Source organism: Protobothrops mucrosquamatus, unplaced genomic scaffold (assembly GCF_001527695.2).
Source record: "Protobothrops mucrosquamatus isolate PMUCROS unplaced genomic scaffold, P.Mucros_1.0 scaffold232, whole genome shotgun sequence".
Lineage (NCBI taxonomy): Eukaryota > Metazoa > Chordata > Lepidosauria > Squamata > Viperidae > Protobothrops > Protobothrops mucrosquamatus.
This window is the reverse complement of record NW_015386583.1, coordinates 270,891-292,220: the sequence shown is the minus strand read 5'-3', so window position 1 is coordinate 292,220 and position 21,330 is coordinate 270,891. Positions and strand designations below refer to the sequence as shown.

Below are 21,330 nucleotides of genomic sequence, written 5' to 3'. Positions count from 1 at the left end.
GTGCCTCGTTTACAGATAATCACATTATATAAGCCAAGGAAATGCAGAGTTGAACTGATGCTGGCTGTAGCAGCAGTAACAATCTGGCAAACAATTATCTTCTGTCATTGTATGTGGCTGATGAAGGAACTAGTTGAGGAAAAGCAAATGCATTTTTTTGTTTACCTGAGCCTCCTTTACAGCTAATCTTTACTGCATCACTATCCCATGTTCTAAGAGTTAATCCTATGGTAGGGAGAAATTGCAGCATGGCCTCCTTAACGATAAGGCCAGCATCACTTCCAGTTTTGCAGGATTCTGGAGTGCAATGTTCTCAGAGAATACATCCCCATGTATAGACCACTTCTCCCTTCCTTTCTGCTTCTGCTTATCCCCCATTCCCACACAGATACTTAGCGTAGGGAAGAAACAAAATGTAAAGAATTCAGAACATTCTTTATCACCTCATGATTCTATTGCTCACTTATGACGTATGAACAGTGAGGAAAAGAAAAACCAATTTCCTGTTGGTGGTCTACCTTAACAGAATTCAGTGTTGACACCAAATCCAGTCTAATAAAATATTTCAGGTAGGACAGAAGCCTGGTGATTGGCAACTGAGCAATCCCTGAATAGAATGCTTATTTTGGTGGAAATTGGAACAAAGTTTAAAATAATATTTCATGTAAAAAAAAGTCCAACTCAGTATTTTTAGGCAAGGCAGATAATTAAAAACAGCAATAAATATTTCCATTTAAATTTGAAATTTCCTTTGTAATTACAATCATTAAAGTTTTAAATATTCTATATATTTAAAACAATTTTAATGGTTGGTCTTGACTATATCCTAGATAAAGCAATGTTTGTTTATTAAAATGATTGTATTTAAAACTGCAGTTATTTATGTCAGTAGCATAAGTCATAATATTTTTGACATAAAAATAATTAAGTTAAATAATTACATTTTGCACTCATCCAAAATAATGTAAAGTTCTATTGGTGGAGCCACAACCACTTAATGTTTCCCTCTTTTTTATGCTATGCAGTTTGTTATATGATATAATTAAATAGAAGGAAATGACAAACAGTGGAATAAACATGGTGAATCTTTGGGATCTGATAAAATTAGGTAGAGCCAAAAGTACAATAGAACTTGAGCCCAGAAAGTATTATACTTTCATATTCATATTTTCATATTCATCCTCTTGAGGAATGGTATAGTGCCATAGAATAGCTGAAAATAGCTTTGAAAGGTTTCAGCAAGCTTTTGCTCTGTTCTTAAGGGCAAAAACCCCTGTGCTAAATGTTAGCATTCACAAACTGTCCTTCTGGATGTTATATTATTTCATATGCATCTCAGGAAGCATCCTACCTCAGTTCTTCTGTATTCTTTTTTTCCTTCTTTTAGCTCGTTCTTTCTTTTTGACTGATTTCCTCATAAATCTTCCTGTTCATTTTCTATGTTCTGCTTATGAAATTGAAAACTGACTAATATTCCTTCTGCATTTCTTATCCATAGGTGATTGCCCTTTGCTCCATAATTCTCAGCCAATCAACCAGCTTCCTGCACTGAGACCTGATCACCATCAGTACCCAACTGTTGATGAGCCTCTTCCACCAAGTAAGCTTTAGATTTTATATTATTTAATTCAACTCAGTCCTTCCACCTAAAAAGTAAAGATCCTGCACCCGAAGCCCTTATATAAGTAGAACACTGACACAGACATCCACTAAACACCACTGAAGGTGTTACCTAGCCTGGTAACGAAATGTTCAGAAAGCAACCCTCAAGCTCGGAGAATGAACCTTCACACTCAAAGATCAATATCTCCTATACTTACATGTCACTCTCAAAAGAGAAATTTCAATAATTTTTTGAAAGAACTCTTCGATTCTGTCAAAGTTTCACTCATGTTTTGCCTGATGAACAATGTTGTAAAGTTGTTTCAATTTTTTTATATCAAAACAACTTACTTATAATGAGTAGCTAGGATAGCATTGAAATCTTTAAAAACCCATCTAGGAACTATTTGTGATACATAATTTTGCTTGTTAGGAAGTCTGGATTGAAGGTTTTAGGTTGTCTAAGATATAACCTGCCATCGTCTGTCTTTGGTTTTTCCTTTCATGCCTGAAATACTTTTTTTTTTAACAGACACACTAGGATTTGTTTTCCTTGATTCTGTGCTGTTTTCATAATTACAGTTTATGATTTCTTCTCTTGTCATGTGCATGTTGGTGTATTTTTTAAGTGCATTGTTTTGAACAATAACAAAGTACCCAATAATTATTTGAGGAAGTTATTATCTATAGGACCTGGTATTGTTTTTAAAAGGCAGTCCTAAAACATGGAAACAGAGACAAGACCAAAACATTGGTTTGACTGAATGTACATTTTTTCCTGCTTTTGAGAAAAGTAGAATGACATGAGACTCACACATTCCTCCTCCTATTTTCCCCACAACAACAATCTGTGGGATGCATTGGGTTGAGAGAGAGACAGAGTGATTGGCCCAAAGTCATCCAACTGGCTTTCATGTCTAAGATAGAATTTGAACTCATTGTTTCCTACTTTCTCGCCTGATGCCTTAATCACTAGACCAAACTGGGTCTCAGTAATAACATTGTCACTGTTATTTAGCATTTTTTTTTAAAAAAAAAATAAGTTTTATTAATTTTCCAATTTTACAAAGTTCCAAGTGTTAAGGAAGCAACATGGTGATTGGGTAGTCCATAATCAAATAACAAGCTCTTCCATGCATATGTCAGGTTACATCATCAAAAATTTCCTCTCTATTTCCCTTAGTTATTGTATCACATTCAAATTAATACATTGCTAGTTATAACTCAGTCAGTTAAGACATTTATCAATATATTTTGTCTTGTACACCTTCATATCCTGTTTTGAGCATGGCTGGGGTGGGCATTAACACCTTGATGTTGCTCGTGGGGAGGATGCCTGTGGGGGCTAGGCAGAATTGGGGGAGATCCAGGGGGTCTCTGGTGGGTGGGGTGGTGGTCAGGGGGCTCATCCTGTGGGACGAGGCAGGGGGTAGGGCGGGGGTGACATTGCTGCAGAGCAAGGCGAGGCAGGGGCAGCTGCTGCCTGACACCTTCAGCCCCACCACACAGAGGCCATCGAGCACATGGGGGCATGCTCTACCACCTCTACTCAAGCTTGCTAGCCAGCTGCTTCACCTCCTTTGTGCTGGGTGGGGCTGCCACTCTGAGCACCAGCGGCGGCCTAATGGACCTGCGCGAGCAGGCAGCAGCAGGTGTGCCCACAGAGAGGGCTCTGAGTGCCGCCTCTGGCATGAGTGCCATAGGTTCGCCATCACTGCCTTAGGCGATTGAGGGAGATTTTAAAGAGATTTTAAACTCTTCCATTATAGGTCACATAAAAAAACCATTTTTAAGTCTAACTCTAGCTTTCTTTTTGTGCCAAGCAGGCTTCCATAGCAATGCCTCTAACTCCTCAGGTGAATCTCCCTTCATCCCTACACATGTCATTTGAGTCAAGGGAGATGATCTAATTATCAATTTTCCAAAGAAGCTGGCCCCTTCATAGTCATTAAATTGTTGATCCAATAATTCAGGTCTCCATATTTGGCTCAATACATCTGTCGGCAGTTCAGTCTGGTCCTCTTCTTCTTCCGGTTTCAGCTGGTTTAAGTAGAAAGTCATGTTCAGTGTTATAGTTGTTGTTTGGTTGTCTGGTTTATCTAGGTTCTCAATGTGTTATACATATAAATCTTCAGCACCTTCCATCTTAGTGCTGGTTTCTTCAGTTTCTGATGCTGTTAGAGTTGCGGTTTTTTTTAATTAAGATCAAGGTCTGGGTATCAGGGTTCTCAGAGGGTTGTAGCTGGTATATATTAATTCCTTCCTCTTCTGTTGCCTTTTGGATTGTAGGTTCATCAGTTAGAGTCTGGGTTGCATTTTGTAGCTTTGAAGTGGCATCTTTATTTTTCAGTCTGGAGTCCATTAGCTCAGTAGCCTCAAGGATTTTTTCAAGTATCAATTTATAGTTAAGTTGTGGGTAGTATTCCTCCATTTCTATGGTGTTTACAGATAGTCCTTTAGTGGAGGCTATTTTTGATAAAAGTCAATAGTGTCCACCTCCACTATAGTTGTTTTCACCACCCAGCTGTTTCAAGTTCTTATCTTTTTTGATAGTGCCAAGGCCAAATCTTAGTCTCACAAGTTTCCCAGTCAAAAAGAAATTCACTTGCTGTACCAAATATAAAGTCTTTCTCAAATTCAAGTTAGGCTTTTATGTGGTTTGAAAAATAACCTTTTTTTCCAGCTTAACAGATAAGTAAAGTAATAAGTCTCTGTGAGAATATTCAAAAATTGCAAATCCAATTATTTAATCGTTTAGATTAGTTGTTCTTTTTTATCCCATAGCTTTATGTTCCCATAGTAGGCAGAAGCCGCCAAGTTAGAAAGGGGGAAAAAAATTCCAAAGGCTTTTACAGGAAGGTAATTGGGGTGCAAGAAAGGTAAGGTAAGGTCTCACCCAATTCCTCCGCATTGCTTTCATTGTGCTTGGTAGTGCTTTTGGCTGGTATGGCCGATCTCTTCTTCGTTGGTCCAAAGGAGCTGCCTTGGATCAAATGGAAGGGCTGCCACCCTTCCGCGATCTAGCGAGGGTCCTCAGCGGTGGTCGCACCTCCAGGGCGACTTTCGACCCTTTCCAGGGTCTTCCAATGAAGGGAAACCGGACAGCAGAGAGAGCGTTCTCTCCGTACGTCCGCTTGCGCCACGATCCGGAACTGGAAGCCTCTATTATTTAGCAAATTTATAGCGAATGAATTATCATTGCAAAATCTGGGATCCATGACTCCTGTGGGAATGAAATTGGCAAATTTGAGTTTATTTCAGTGCTGCTAGGCAGCCGCATAACCACTCAAAGTTTCAAAAGATCAGACCCAGTGTAATCCTGCAGAGGCCAGGTAGACAGTGTTTCTGAATTTAGTTTTTTTTCTTTAGTGGTTTATGCCTATTGAAAACTTGCTACACAAATTGTATTTTTTTTTATTTGATTTAAGAAAATTATATTGGAATAATAATGTTCAGTGGAATGATTTTTTAAAATCCAATTTCTTAGATTGCATCTGCAATTTGAGCTCAAGTTTTAATATTTTATGTTTTGAATAATGCTTTTTAGCAATAAGTAAACTACTCTTAAGCTGAGAAAACATTCATTTAAATTTGATGTATATCTGACATGATGGAGAAATAACTATTTGTGTTAAGCTGCTTATCTAACTTACTGTTTCTCAAACTTGGCAACTTTAAGACATGTGGACTTCAAATTCCCAAGGTCCACATGTCTTAAAAGTTGCCAAATTTGAGAAACACTGATTTAACTGATGCCTACATATTAAGTAATGATAACATTTGAGTCAGGCCCTCCTGAAAATTGTAAGGAACTGGGATTTAAGAGAATACAAGCCAGATAATATTCAGGTATTTTGGATAGAAGCATTATTAGCTAAATACAATAATCAAAAGAGAGTGGCCTAATATCTGCTGTGTTTAAATGAGCTAATGTGATTATTGTTAATGACTGTAACCCTAGGAATGCTTACAAGGAAGTACAATTTATTGAACTTAATGGATCTTGCTTCAGAGTACCGAATATTGCTGAATATCTGTATTTCTGTCATAAATGTGCTTACTAGAGAGCCATGTTTCTCTTACCTCTCAGGAATTTTGAGTAAACACCTATTCAGGAATATTCAAAAGTGAATGGTATTGAAATACCCATACTTTCCTGATCTATATCCCTTTAAAGATGAGTTGTTGCAATTATCCAGGAAACCAGCTTTGGCAGGAAAGATGTCATGTGTCTGACTAATGAAACACTTCAAAGAACTTTCAGGCATGGTTTAACCTAAAAAAAACCCTTTTATTAGTGTAGAGGGGTGTCAGCATGGCATGGTGGATGCCAAGATCTGAATTTCCCTTCCTTTGCACATAACATTCCAGGCATTTCCCCTCCCCTATTTTGGGGTCATGATTCACATCTTCCAATTAACCTGGAGGGCAAAGATTCACTTCTGTTCCTTTTCCCGGGCTTTCCTTATAATTCTCCTCCCCTTTCTCTGTCATCTGAATTAACTCTAAAAATACCAGACAGTTCTGCATATTTTGTCAAAGCAAGAATATTAAATATTAGCAGCGTTGACATCCGCCCCTCCTTACAAAAAGGACAGATCCTGTAATGTAAACAAAAGCATATGTTAATGACTAGTTCTCGGTTTTGCATGAAACCTTTTGATGAGCCTGTCAGCTTTCACCTCACTGGATTTCACCCAGGTGGCTTCATACAACAGGTATCCCTTCCATTGTACTAGATACTGCAATTTCCCTTTAAAAATTCTAGAGTCAAGAATACGTTTCACATCATAGTGGGTCTGTCCCGCAACTACGAGGGGCCCAGGTGCCTTCTTCGGGGGAGGTCTTAAAGTGGAGCCCTGATAAGGTTTCAACAAGCTGCAATGGAAGACTGGGTGAATTCTCCCTAAAAGTCTAGGGAGTTTTAGTTCTATGGTGACCGGATTGATGATCCTTACTATTGGGAAAGACCTCAAGAATTTTGGTCCCAATTTCTTGCTGGGCAATTTGAGCCGTAAATATTTAGTTGACAAATAAATCTTTTCCCCAACTTGGAATGTTCTTTCGGGAGCCCTCTTTCTATCAGCCTGCTTTTTATAGGTTTCAAAAGTCTTTTTTAAAGCAGTTTTTGTGTTTCTCCAAACTTCTTCCCACCCCCTCGCCGATTGGTCAAGGGTCTGGGAAGCGGAGGGCACCTGAGGGTATTCAGGTATTGGGCTGAACTCTTTTCCTGTGGTCACTCTGAAAGGCGTGTAGCCGGTGCTGCTGTGCACAGAATTATTGTACGCCACCTCCGCAAAAGGGAGGAGGTCAGTCCAGTTCGTCTGTTGGTAAGAAACGTAGCATCTAAGATATTGCTCCACCATTTTGTTAGCGGATTCTGCAGCCCCATTGGTGGCAGGATGAAAAGCAGATGATAAACCTTGAGACAATCCAATTAATTTAAGAAAACTCCTCCAAAACTTCGCTGTGAGCTGCACCCCCCTGTCCGAAATTATTCGCTTAGGGGCGCCATGCAGCCAGTAGATATGTTTCAGGAACAATTTGGTCAGTCGTTGGGCAGATGGGAGTCCTTTGCAGGCGATGAAATGAGCCTGCTTTGAAAACAGGTCTATCACAGTCCAGATGACAGTATTTCCTCTACTTTCAGGTAGGTCTACTATAAAGTCCATAGCTATTTCTTCCCATGGTTGAGAAGGGTCTGCCATGGGTTGCAGTAACCCAGGGGTTTTCCCTGGAATTCTTTTCATTGTGGCACATACAGTACAACTTTTTACATAGTTTTTCACATCCCTTTTCAGCCCCGGCCACCAAAATTGCCGGCGGGTGAGGTGTAGGGTTTTCAAATATCCAAAGTGTCCAGCCTGTTTTACATCATGGCTGTGTTTGAGAGCATTAAGATGGAGGGCTTCTGGCAAATATAGTTTCCCCCCTTTGTAAGCCAAGCCATCCCTGCACATTAGGGAGGTTTGATTATCTTTGAATCATTGATTGGTGAGGAGCTCTCGTTTTATTTTCTTTACCCCAGGATCATCAGGATTGGGGACCCTGCGAGGCGTAAGTTGAGCAGCAGTTTGTGGATTGGGGATAATTGCCTCGTTAACCTCCTCCCGTTCACTTTTGTATTGGGGTAACCGGAATAACGCATCAGCTAGGAAGTTTTTTCCTCCTGGTATGTACTTTAGAGTGAAGTTGAAGCAGTTAAAGTACTGTGCCCACCGCACTTGCTTTGGGGACAATTTGCGGGGAGTTTTCAGTGCTTCTAGATTTTTGTGATCTGTCCATACTTCAAATGGCACCTTGCTCCCTTCTAGATAGTGTCGCCAGTTTAATAGCGCCCACCTAATCATGAAGGCCTCTTTCTCCCAGATTGCCCATCTCCGCTCGCTTTCAGTAAATTTCTTAGAGGTGTAGGCGCAGGGTTGCAGGACCCCACTTTTGTTCTTTTGTAGTAACACAGCTCCAACTGCCACATCACTGGCATTAGCTTGAATTACAAAGGGCTCCCCTGGGCAGGGGTGCTTTAGGACCGGTTCAGCAGCAAATAGTCTCTTTAAATTCTCAAAAGCTGTTTGACAGCCCATCGTCCATGCTAGTGGTTGGCCCGGTCGTGGCTTCCCTTCTCCTTTGCCTGTTTTGAGTAGTTCTGTAAGGGGTAGGGCAATCTTGGCAAAAGAGGGGATGAATTGACAAAACCCAGAAAGCTCTGGAGCTGTTTGCGAGTCTTTGGGGGCTGCCATTCGATTATAGCTTTCACCTTGGCTGGATCCATTTCAATGCCCTCATTGGAAATTCTGTAGCCAAGATAATCTAATTGGGTCTGGTGAAATTCACATTTCGACAATTTGGCATAAAGCTTGGCATTCAATAGTTTCTTTAACACTTCTCTCACCAGCTTTATGTGATCAGTCATATTCGTGCTGTATATCAGGATATCATCAAGATACACCAAAACCCCTTTGTACAAGTAATCATGTAGGACCTCATTAATCAACTGCATAAATACGGCTGGGGGCCCTTGTAGTCCAAATGGCATGACTTTGAACTGATAGCTTCCCATAGGACAGTTGAAGGCAGTTTTCCACTCGTCTCCCTCTTTTATTCTCACCTGGTAATATGCCTCTCTCAGGTCTAATTTAGTGAAGACACTTCCCTTAGCCAGATGGATTAATAAGTCCTTTAGGAGGGGGAGGGGATATTTATTTTCCACATTCACAGCATTGAGACCCTTATAGTCTACGCAGAGACGAAGAGATCCATCTTTTTTCTCTTTGAACAACACAAGGGCTCCCACGGTAGATTTCGCCCGTTTGATGAACCCCCTCGCTAGGTTTTTATTCACGTATCGCTGCATCTCTTCCATTTCGAGGGGAGACATAGCATACATTCTCAGCCATGGGAGTTTGGTTCCTGGCACCAGTTCAATAGAGCAGTCATTGGCTCTGTGAGGGGGTAGAGCATCACATTCTTTTTCACTAAATGCCTCCGCCAGGTCCCGGTATTCATTGGGGATGAGTGGTTCGCCTGGCGGCGGTGAGGCAGCCATGTGCGCTCGCTCATTGGGTGGCCTAAAGTGTCCTGCAACATCGGTTGAATCAGCGGGAGGTTTAGACCCTATAGGTAGTTTCACAGTTCTCATTCCTTTCTCCCACCAGATAAATGGCTTCCATTTGTCCAACCAGGCTAGCCCTAGGATCACAGTCTCAGTCATTTTTGGAGCCACTAGGAAGCAAATAAAGTCCCAGTGCGCAACTGTAAGGGCTCAGTTTCTTGTGTGACAAAAGTCCCTCCCATCAGGGAGCCATCGGCTTGCTCAAACCTTCCATTGCTTGTATGCCCATTTTCATGGCAAACGGCAGACTAATAATGCAGCGGATGCATCCAGAATCAATTAGCACGTTTAAGTCCATTTGTGCCCCAGATTTAGGGATTATAAGTTTGGCGGCCAGTGAAAAAGGCGGGATTTGTCGACTTACCATCAGGTCGTTCTCTCCTTCATCGTCGCTGTCGAGGGGCAGGTCCACCCGAAGTCCCGCCGTCCTCCTTTGTGGGAGGTGTAATCTTGGCAACAGGTTCTTGCATGACCCAGTTGGATTTTTCTCTCGTTAGCCACTGAGCAGGTTTCTTTCTCGTCGCTGGTTCCAGTCTGCTCTGCATTCAGGGGTAGGGGACTGGACAGGTTGCCGCTCAATGTCCCTCTTGTCCACACCGAAAACACTTATTTGACGGGACTGCAGGTGGTCTGGGTCTCTCAACCATCGCAGTAGTTGGAGGTTTTCGTGGGGGCGATTGCTGTCCGGGTTGCTCCAGTGGCTGCTCGGATTCAGGTGGGGGAGGCTTCTTATAGCGGGCGAGCTGAACGTCTAGCTTCACTTCTGCCTGGTACCATTCTTGCAGCTGATCAGGTACGGCTCGATAGATGCAGGCCTGAGAAAGGTGACCGTCTAATCCCTCAATGAAGTGATGGATTAGGGATTGTTCAGGCCACCCCTCTATTCGACCTGCTATCTTGCAAAATTCCCGCATGTACTCCAGGGCAGGCCTGCCGGCTTGTTTTATTTTGTGGATCTGTTCTCTTGTTTTAAGACCAATAGATGGGTCCTCAAATCTTTCCCTCAGCCCTAGGAGGAAGAGTTGGGGGTCCTCCAATTTGGGGTCTCGCTCATTATATAAATAGTTCAGCCATTCAGATGCTTCTCCCTCTAGGCTGGACGCAATCACATGGCCCCCGGGTCTGGGTAGAGATAGGCCCAGCAATTCAAATGAGAGCGCACTTGGTTGAGGAAAAAACCCAGCTTCTCTGGGTCCCCATCAAAGGTTACTCTGAAAAGTGGAGCAATTATAGGCTGTTGGGGGCCCCGCTGTGGCTGTTGCTGCTGGCCCCATCCTGGCTGCAGATTTATGCCCAGGGGTTGTACGTTCAGGGGCTGTGACCAATCTCCCTGCTGTGGTCGGTCTCCCACCAGCTGCTGATCTCCTGGCTTCTGCACCACCCCAAGCTGTTGCAAGGCCTCTATTAGCTGTGGCAAGCTCAGAGATTGCTGACCATCCATCTGCTGGGGAGCCCAATCTACCTATTGCTGCAGATGCCTTAGATTGGATTTCCCTGTCTCCAGGAATTGATTTCTGCTTTTCACCTCTGGGTTTTGAAATCTTTCCAGTGACTCACCCAAAACTTTGTTATCTCTCCATTCTGCTTTTGAAGTCTTTGCTCCCAGCTGGGAGATCTTCCAGAGTTCTTTCTCCCCCGGCTGGCTGGCTGCCGCTCCACTCCCTGGGGAAGCTGCTGCTGCTGAGGTGCTGGCCTCACGCCATCTTTCTCCTTCCATAATGAGATCTTCCCCGGATCTTTGTCAGTCTATCACCTTTAATTTAGGAATGGTGACCGAGGCCCGGGACCTCTTAATTGGTTTTAAAAAATTGTGGATCTTGCCATGATGTCATGTGTCTGACTAATGAAACACTTCAAAGAGCTTTCAGCCATGGTGTAACCTAAAAAAACGTTTTATTAGTGTAGAGGGGTGTCAGCATGGCATGGTGGATGCCAAGATCTGAATTTCCCTTCCTTTGCACATAACATTCCAGACATTTCCCCTCCCCTATTTTGGGGTCATGATTCACATCTTCCAATTAACCTGGAGGGCAAAGATTCACTTCCGTTCTTTTTCCCGGGCTTTCCTTATAATTTTCCTCCCCTTTCTCTGTCATCTGAATTAACTCTAAAAATACCAGACAGTTCTGCATATTTTGTCAAAGCAAGAAATATTCAATATTAGCAGCATTGACAAAAGCTTTATTTATGCATTTATTTAAAATATATTATTTGTATGGTTATCCAACTCTAGACAGTCATTATTTGGTTAAAAACATAGAAACAGAAATACAAAGAACATGAAACACAACAGTACAGGATAATTCAGATCAAACCATAGCATACCATATTTTAATTAATAGTCATTCCAGAATGGGTTTATCCAGGGCACAAAGAAGAAACCAGGTTCTCAAGGCCTTGTAGAAACCAACATAGGAATGCTCTTCCATATAGGAGTTACCATTATAGAAATTACACACTTCTTAGGTCCTTGGTATACATGAATGTGTAAAGCTAGAGGGTGCTTTGGTTAACAATAATCTATTGATTATTCCAATATCTGTAACCATTTAATATGTTTCAGTATATGCAGAAAGTGAATGAAGTTACACAATTATAGCTGAAATGAAACTACTTTGTTATCACTATAATCTTGACATGATATTCCAATTATATCTTTAAAGTATGTGAATACACATGGCATAATGTACAGTATATGGAGTAAAGTTACAGTCTTTCCCTATAGATTGCCAGTAGGGTAATTAATTGTTTTACGGTTGTCATTAACCATTTTATGTGATATATGAAGTGACATGATATATATTCATTATTCATTCATTATTCATCACAATTTTAAACTGACTGAACAAATTCCCAATTTCTTCTATTACATTCTGGACTTTAATGATTCAGTAATCAGTGTCCCAAACATCACATTATAAAATAATTGTCCTAGTGAACAATCACTTAGATATGAGCCAGCAGTGTGCTGCATTAACAGAGGGATAGAATCAAGATCACGTGAAGTATTAGTACCACTTTACAATGCCTTGGTAAGGCCACACTTGGAATACTGTATCCAGTTTTGGTCACCACGATGTAAAAAAGATGTTGAGACTCTAGAAAGAGTATAGAGAAGAGCAACAAAGATGATTAGGGGACTGGAGGCTAAAACATATAAGGAACGGTTGCTGGAATTGGGTATGTCTAGTTTAACAAAGAGAAGGACAAGGGGGGACAGGATAGCAGTGTTCCAATATCTCAGGGGCTGCCACAAAGAAGAGGGAGTCAAGCTATTCTCCAAAGCGCCTGAAGGCAGGACAAGAAGCAACAGATGGAAACTAACCAAAGAGAGAAGCAACCTAGAACTAAGGAGAAACTTTCTGATCAGTGGAACAACCTGCCTCCAGAAGTGGTGAATATTCCAACACTGGAAGTTTTTAAGAAGAGACTGGACAGCCATTTGTTTGAAATGTATAGGGTTTCCTGCCTGAGCAGGGGGTTGGACTAGATGACCTCCAGGATCCCTTCCAACTTTATTGTTGTTGTTGTTGTTGTTGTTGTTGTTGTTGTTATTATTATTATTATTATTATTATTATTATTATTATTATTATTATTATTATTATCTACTTTCTACCCATCTAATCATAGTTAATCTTTTGGTATTATATGCCAAACAATAATGTATATCCTATTCTTGGCTTATTGCTATGTATATTTTTATCCATCACTAAAAAAAATCATTCAAATTTTTAGAAAATATTCTTATAAAAAATAGAAATTTTACAAATAAGGCAAAATTTGGAATAAAATAGATTTTTTGGATTTCCTATTTCTTGCAGAATATTAGTCCTTAAAATGTACTGCATATTTATGTTATACTGAGACGTTAACCCTAATTTGGAAACTATATGGTAATATATATACATCATGTGTGTGAAGACTTCGTTGATCATTTCATTACCCAGAACAGCTCCATTGCTTATAGATGAAATGGCGAACATGTAGTATTTTTAATGCTGTGGGATTTCAACTTCCCTAAGCAACCATGGATAATTGTACTGTAAATTCAGGTTTTCCATTTTAGCTCCTGACTTTATAATGGAGAATGGATTAGGAAACTCAAGAAGCAAAACTGTAGAAATGACTTTAAATTATTATCTCATTTTTACCCAGTGAGATTAGCTATGCTGACTAGTTCACCTGACATATCCCTAAGTCTAATCTTTGAAATGATACATTGGCCTGACTTGGGGCTTTATTAATGATTACTTTAAATCCCAATAATTGCAAAGTCAGAACAGAGGATGGTGGGAGCAGAAATGCAGATTGGCAATGTAGCACACCTTCTTGAATATTTGCATGTCACTTATTAAATTAATCATTTATATGTTGTCATTTAAGACTAGGTTTTCACGAAAATGACTTATATAATAAGATTAATACATCAGCTCCTATGCTGATTGTAATGTTTTTGATAGAAACTCTGCTTAATAGATCAATATACTTTTTCTATTTATTTATGGAAATATGTTTGCATAACTTTATAGATTTTAGGGGAAATATGACATTCATAGGCTCAATTTCCAATATCTATATTTTGGATATTCCCACTAAAACTAATTTGTTTTTGTCCCCCACCCCAACTCCCTCAAAAAAAACATAAGACTGGGAAGCTCGGATAGACAGTCATGGACGAGTATTTTATGTGGATCATGTAAATCGAACCACAACTTGGCAACGGCCTACAGCTGCAGCTACTCCTGATGGAATACGCAGATCTGGATCAATTCAACAAATGGAGCAACTCAATCGGCGGTAAGTTTTTGGGCCAAAATATAATAGGCAAAAAAACACAAAAAGCATATATTTTCACAATCCCATGCCTTAGCAGACAGTAACTCAAAGAGGAAATACATATTATATTTGCCCAGTAAGGCTCATTAAACATGCATTGCTATAACTGAAGAGATTTTATAATATATAATATTGTGTCTGTGTATTAAAATGATTTTATAAAATGTATAAAATGTTCTTTAGTTCAGTGTATTTGAATCAAAGTTTAATCAGTGACTCTATTTGGCAGACACTTTGCATTTATTTTGCCCCAACATAAATGTATTTGCCCAAGGTTAGTCACAGAGTGCAAAAGTAAATGCCGCATGGATACAATATATATTGTATATATAGTAGTGTTCCAAAAAACAACTTCATTTCAAATGGTCCTTTTTGAATATTTTAACACACTTCTCATTTATGCAGACTGGAATCTAGATTGGATTCTAGCCAAAAATGCCAAGTAACTTATAAAATTATTTTAAAAATTGAATTTTATGTTTAAATAAAAAAATGAAGTGTAGCTTGCAGCTTTACCAAACATCTAAATTAATTAAAAATTGTTCATTAAAAAAGGTTATACCCTTCTTTCCAATTAGGGCAAATATTCAAGCGTATTAAAATCCCCCTGGCTCAAATTAATAAATTCATGTAAATAGGTACATTTTACTTTTACTGTTTATCTGCCTAATTAACACAAAATAAAATGGACTTATACTTCCTGTGCTATGGAAACCACAGTTCAAATAAGAAAGATATTGAACTTTAATAAAATATTAATAAAATAAAATATCAATTTATTTATTTTTAATATAGCAATAGCACCCTAAACTTACATACCACTTCACAGTGCTTTACAGCCCTCTCTAAGCAGTTTACAGAGTCCGCATACTTGCTCCCAACAATCTAGGTGCTCATTTTACCAACCTCAGAAGGATGGAAGGCTGAGTCAACCTTGAGCTGGTGAGGATAGAACCCCGTCATTCAGCAGAATAGCCAGCAATACTGCATTCTAACCATGGCTCTTGTTATATATAATTTTTATTGAACAAATTTTATTCAACAAAAAAAGCAGTATAAATATTAGAATAGAAACAAAGTAAATAAAAAGAATGTGAATAAGTAAGAAAGAAACCAGAAATTGAAAAGATTATAAAGGAGCTGCTTCCAATCTTTTTAACAGCAACTATAAATGCATGTATAATTTAACTTCACACTCAAAGATTACATTTTTTAAAATCTAATTTTAAATGAAGAAAATTTTAACAAGAAAAAAAGCATGTGTGTTGTGATCACTAAGTGCAGATGAAATCTGAGAGCTGTATAAAATTAACCAATTAATATCAGATAACCAAGGAAAAAATCTATACAATGAACAAGTCTCACATGACTTACGACCACAATTGAGCCAAAAATTTCTGTTGCTAAACGAGATAGTTAAGCGTTTTTTCCCCATTTTATGACCTTTCTTATCACAGTTGCCAAGTGAATCACTACAGTTGTTAAATTAGTAACATGGGTTGTTATGTGAATCTGGCTTCTCCATTGACTTTCTTTGTCAGATGGTTGCAAAAGGTGATCACATGACCCCGGGACATTGCAGCCGTCATAAATATGAACCAGTTGCCAAGCATCCAAATTTTGATCACATGACCATGTGGATGCTGCAACAATCATACGTGTGAAAACTGTCTTTTTTTTTAGTGCTGTTGTAACTTTGAGCAGTCACCAAAAGAACTATTGTAAGTCAAGAACTTATAATAAGATATTTAAGTAAAGTACAATACAGCAATGTACTTGCTAAAGCAGCCATGTCAAACTGCTGGCCCGCGGGCCAGATGCGTCACTCCGAAACTGCGCCCACCCCATTGCCGGCAATGGGGAAAAAGTCCCGATGTCACGTGACATCAAGTGACATCGTGAGTTTGACATTTCTGTGCTAAAGGTATTTAGTTGTTAAAAGGCAGCAAGTAACAAAATTCCCCAGACTAAACATTTTATTTAATTTAAACATTCTATGCATTCTTTTGGCGGGCAAAAGTTAAATGCAGATGGAAGGCTTTAAGAAGGCATTTTTATTACTTATCATAGTCCCATGGAAGTTACATGAATTCAGACATCTGTGAGTCTTATAACATTATTCTCTGTAAAAGATCTGAACAAGACTATCTGAGTCTTCAGCCTATGTCTTTCTGGTGTCTATGTTCTGATACTAGTCTTTTCCAGCCAAGTATTGTAAGATTCAAAACAGTAATATGTTACAACAGTAGTATAGAATTTGTAGACTTTTTGGGTAAATGCTAGAACACAATTGCTGATTTTCATTTACTCTCAACTTATATTTTTAAATGTGATCTACCTGAATTTTTAACTATTAAAACTAAACAAGTTACATAAACTCTTAAGAGCAATTTGGCATGACCTGCTGAACCTTATTTGATTTTTTTATTATTTGCCATCAAAGAATTGTCCCCAAATAGCCCTTTCAGATCTTCCAATACTTCACACATCATTGCTGTCATCAAATCCATCCACCTTGATCTAGTTATCCTTTTCTCTTTCTCACCATTGCTGATATTTACAGTGAGCTAGATTTTTATATAATTTGTCTGATTAATTGAGCATGATTGATTTGATTACTCATCTGTTTTATTCTTTTGGTGATCTGTGATATTTTCAGGAATATTCTCCAGTGCTAAATTCGAAAGTGGCAATGCTTTTTCAATCTCTTTACAGATTCCACAGGGGTTTATTAAAACAAGCCATGTTTGCTTGCTTAAAGAAAGCTTTTTGTCTCACCCTTGCATTAATTATGCAGCATTCAAGATGACTTATGCAATGTAAAATCATTATGTGTGTATGTACAAATGAAATAAAATTATAGGCTATGCCCACAGGTCTGTATAGCAAAATCTTCCTGAGTTAAAGAAATAGCATGGAAGATGGCATTGAACAATACAGTACCTTAAACAATATGTACAGTAAATTTAATGGGCTGGAACAGCAATAGTGCATCTCAAAATATTTTTTCATGAGGCAACTGGACTTTCTTGTTTTTCTTTGAAGATGTTTTGCTTTTCATCCAAGAAGCTTCTTCAGTGATGACCAGATAGTGGGGAATGGAAGAAAGAATGCAAATGGCCAGCTGTCTGCAAGGAGTATAAATCCTTCCATTCTCCATCACCTATTCAGAACTGAGGAAGCTTCTTTGATGGGAAGTGAAACATCTTTAAAGAAAAACAAGAAAGTCCAGTTGCCTTACGGGACAAAGTTGTCCTTTGGGACAACTATGATCTGGATGACTAAGAATCTCCATAGACATTTAGCAATAGTGCATGTTTTCCCTTAGTATTTTATCCCTTGGATGGGGGTTGTTCCTCCCAAAGTATTATTTTCTTTCTGAAAAATGAAATGGGGCAAATTATCCTCAGCCTTGGCTTTAGATTCAATTATACAGAAAAGCCTTGTTCGATATAGTTAACTAGCAATTAACAAGGCAGTTTAAATGATCAGACACATTTTTAAATTATTCTTTTATATTATTCTTTTTAATTATGGTTTTATGTTTAATTTAATTCTATGTTTTTTATCAGTACATTTTATGTTACTGGATGTATTTGAATAAAAAGGCAGTAATTTCACGTGATCTAAAATTTTCAGTCCAGCTGAATTTTAACAGTAGACACACTGACACATTGGAAGGTTTCTTTTCCTAATTTCAGATATGTAGGTGATTAATATATTTCTATTTCTTTCCTTTGCCAAAATCAAGATATCAAAATATACAGCGAACTATTGCTACAGACAGAACAGAAGAGGACACTGTTGTCAGCAGTCATGTGGAAAGACTCCCAGGTCCTGGAGGAGGCAGTGATTCCGAAGCATACCCTTCCCAGGCAAATACAGGTAAGGCATTTTCTGTGGTTAGATGGTATTCTTCACTTTGCATAAAAATATAATATTTTTTATTTAAAATGGATAATTAAATCATCCATTTAAGAGGGAAAAGAGCAACTTTTCTTAGCAGTAACTCTATCATTTCAAATTGCAAGCGAGGGAATTCCAAGAAAATCATCATAATTATGGAAATCATTTCTAAATAGACATAGACCCAGTTTAAAAGTGTAATAGCATGTTAGAAAATTGAAAAGTGTATCAACAGGCACTAGAGCCCTACTGCAGAAACACTTTATATGTAACGAAAAGCTTGGGTTTTGTGTTTTAAGATGTTAGTTCCTCAAAGAGTGTACTCATTACATCTCTGTTTACCATGCAGCATATTGTGTCTGCTTTTATTGCAAAAACATGGATAAATTCTTGTTTCTTCGATATATTTTGTAACCAAGCAGACATTATATGTTTGTGTGAGTGTCCAACAAACTTGTATTGCTTTTTTGAAAAAAAAAAGACTTCTGTAGTTGGTAAATATTTTTCAGTTCAGGAGGAGATGGTCCATATATGTGATTAGTCTCACATAACAAACTCAGATTATTCTCAAGTGAAGTGCCTTTTGCTAATACCTAATAATGGTCTGCAAGTTCTACTAATAAGTCAAGAGGCAGAGTGAAAAAAATGGGACTAAGGTTAAATGTACAGAAGATCTGTATATATATAGGAAACTGTATATATAGGAAACAGGCTTAGAATTAATAAGGAAGATACTGAAGTTCCTTTTAAGATCAACCATCAACCCATAGACTAATGCAGACTAATAGCTGTTAGAAGAACAATAGTCTTGAAAAAGATATTCAATATGCAGGCTGTATGTATACCTACAAAGTTCCAAATCATGTAGGCAATTATTTTCCCTGTGACACACTATGGAACTTGGTTTTGAAAAAACAGGCTATAGCAATAGCACTTAGAGTTATATATCACTTCAAAGTGCTTTAAAGCTCTCTCTAAGTGATTTACAGAGTCAGCATATTACCCCCAACAATCTGGGTCCCCATGTTACTGACTCAGAAGGATGGAAGGCTGAGTCAACCTTGAGCCAATGAGAATCGAACTCCTGGCAGTGAGCTGAATTAGCCTGCAATACTGCATTCTAACTACTGCAGACTATGGCTCCTATAATGAGATCTTTTAAAATTTGATGTTGGAAAAGGCTTTTGAGAATATCATGGATAGTAAAAAACAAAAACAAACAAAGGCATCATTCAAAAAATCAAGCCAGAGTTCCTCTTGTGATACACATTACCAAGATCAAATTATCATATTTCGAACACTGTGCAAAGATCTAGTTTTATGGATACATCTATAATGCTGGAAAGGGCTGAAGGAAAGAGAATAAGAGAACAACAAGCAGCAAAGTAGATGTACTCAATTGCACCTGAAATTGCTGCACTATTGGAAGACAGATTGTCTTGGGAAAATCTGTATCTACAGTTGGTCACTACAAATTAGCACTGACTTAATGGCATATGATGTGGAGAGACCTGGCCCATAGAATCACCAAGAGTCGGACATGACTTAATGGATGACATCATCATGGCACATAATACCTGCTAATCTTATTTTAAAAATGTATTTTTAATCTATAATTTCTAAATATATCAACAAATCTTTGAAATGTTTTTTACTGAACTTTTACATATATTTAATGTTACGGAATGGAAATATAGTATTGGTGCAGGATTAAAATTGTGGATAATATTATCCAAAAAGATCAATCATCTTTTCATTTTGCCCATATTGATTGACTAAGTGTTCAATAGAGTTTTTAAAAAAAGCTTGTTAGAAATATAAATTAGAGACTCAAGTCATGATAGCTTCCAGATATTTGTATACATTTTATCCTGTTAATCTTCTAACAATTAATTAAACACTGTTAATCTTTAACAGTCGTTGGTTAAAAAAAAATTAATCAATTTGTTGTTACACTGAAAATTATTTTTTAAAGCTGAAAAGTTAGTATAGTAAGAAAAAACACAAGCCCTAACTATTGGAAAAGAGTGTTAATAATGAATATTTTAACCAATATATTGGGGAAAAGCAAAATGATTATGCACGAAATCATTCAGGAAAATAAGAGAGAGCAAAAGATATGAAGACTGGAATGATACAAATACTTTTTTATTATAATTTATACATTTACCATTTTGTTTCAGAAATTAGAAGAGAAATATCTGTTTCACCTGTGAATTCTCAAAAAATCACTTTATTGCTGCAGTCACCAGCTGTAAAGTTCATTACCAATCCTGAATTTTTCACAGTGCTGCATTCAAATTATGTAAGTATTTGATTCTCTGCTATGCAGGTTGGTGACTTACTTTAGCGATATTTTTTGGGGAGTATTTCATTTCTCACATTTATCATTCTTACTCAAGCAAATGATTTATGAAAGGGTGATGTCTCTTAGATTATATGTTCTATGTATGTATTCATGCCTATAGAACAGGTCCATGGACTGGCACTGGTCCGCAGCATGTCAGCAACTGGACCACACAAAAAAGCAAAGCCCCATCTGTGGGATGCAGACAGTACGAAAAACCACACCCTCTCTGGTCTGCAGAAAAACCTTTTTCCATGGCACCGGTCCCTGCTATAGGAGATCTAAATTACACATGTACAAATGTAAACTAAATAAATTATTCAACCAAAAAACAAAGGGTCTAGAGACAGGTCTAGGTATTCCTAGACTCAATAAACAAAACAACACTTCTGGTTTGAATTCCTGTGCCGATGGCAGCTATTCTTTTGGCTGCCTGCCCTGAGGACGCGTAAAAGCCGCAGGAGCAGTGTCAAACAGCTGCTCCGCGGCTTGGAATCCCCTTCCCCGGGCAAAGGGGAGGGGGGAGAGTTTCCCTGATAGGGGTAGAACTCCTGAGCTCTCACAGTTTTATAGCTGTGGGGGTGGAGGTGAGGTCCCCCAGAGTCAGGGTTTTCTCCGCGCTTCGGGCTGCCTCCGTTCTATGAACGAAGCCAGACACGGGTTTAACCTCTGCTTATGGGAGATCGTGAGTAACTTTTGGGAGCAGACAGAGCGATCCAGGTGCTTGGAAGCTGCATGGATATGAGCCTTCAGCTCTGATTTTAATAATTTCTCCATTGGGATTTAAAGTTTAAGAAGAAGAAAAGAAAAAATGGCCGCGGAAGGGGGTTTTGCTCTTTAATAGAGACTTTCACTTATTGAGGACTTTCACTTTGGCTTTCACTTTCTGCTGGATTATCATTGTTATAGTGTTACTGGACTGTAGATGAACAAAATATCTGTTTTTGCTTTTTTCTTTTGTGGCAGTTTTAAAAAAGAAGAACTTTATGGGACATTGTATTATATAAATTAAATTTGAGAAGAAGG

The 21,330-nt window shown here is 38.5% G+C and overlaps 1 protein-coding gene across 1 annotated transcript in view; it reads left to right on the top strand.

The window, feature by feature from the left end:
• HECW1 (HECT, C2 and WW domain containing E3 ubiquitin protein ligase 1) overlaps positions 1 to 21,330 on the top strand; it is a gene marked incomplete at its 5' end in the record, with an annotated part of 182,968 nt that overhangs the window by 92,074 nt on the left and 69,564 nt on the right. Inside the window, 4 exons of the mRNA XM_029283792.1 lie at positions 1,499 to 1,600; positions 13,862 to 14,012; positions 17,803 to 17,936; positions 20,141 to 20,262. Of these exons, the coding sequence (XP_029139625.1) occupies positions 1,499 to 1,600; positions 13,862 to 14,012; positions 17,803 to 17,936; positions 20,141 to 20,262 (509 nt within the window). The remainder of the gene's footprint in view (positions 1 to 1,498; positions 1,601 to 13,861; positions 14,013 to 17,802; positions 17,937 to 20,140; positions 20,263 to 21,330) is intronic.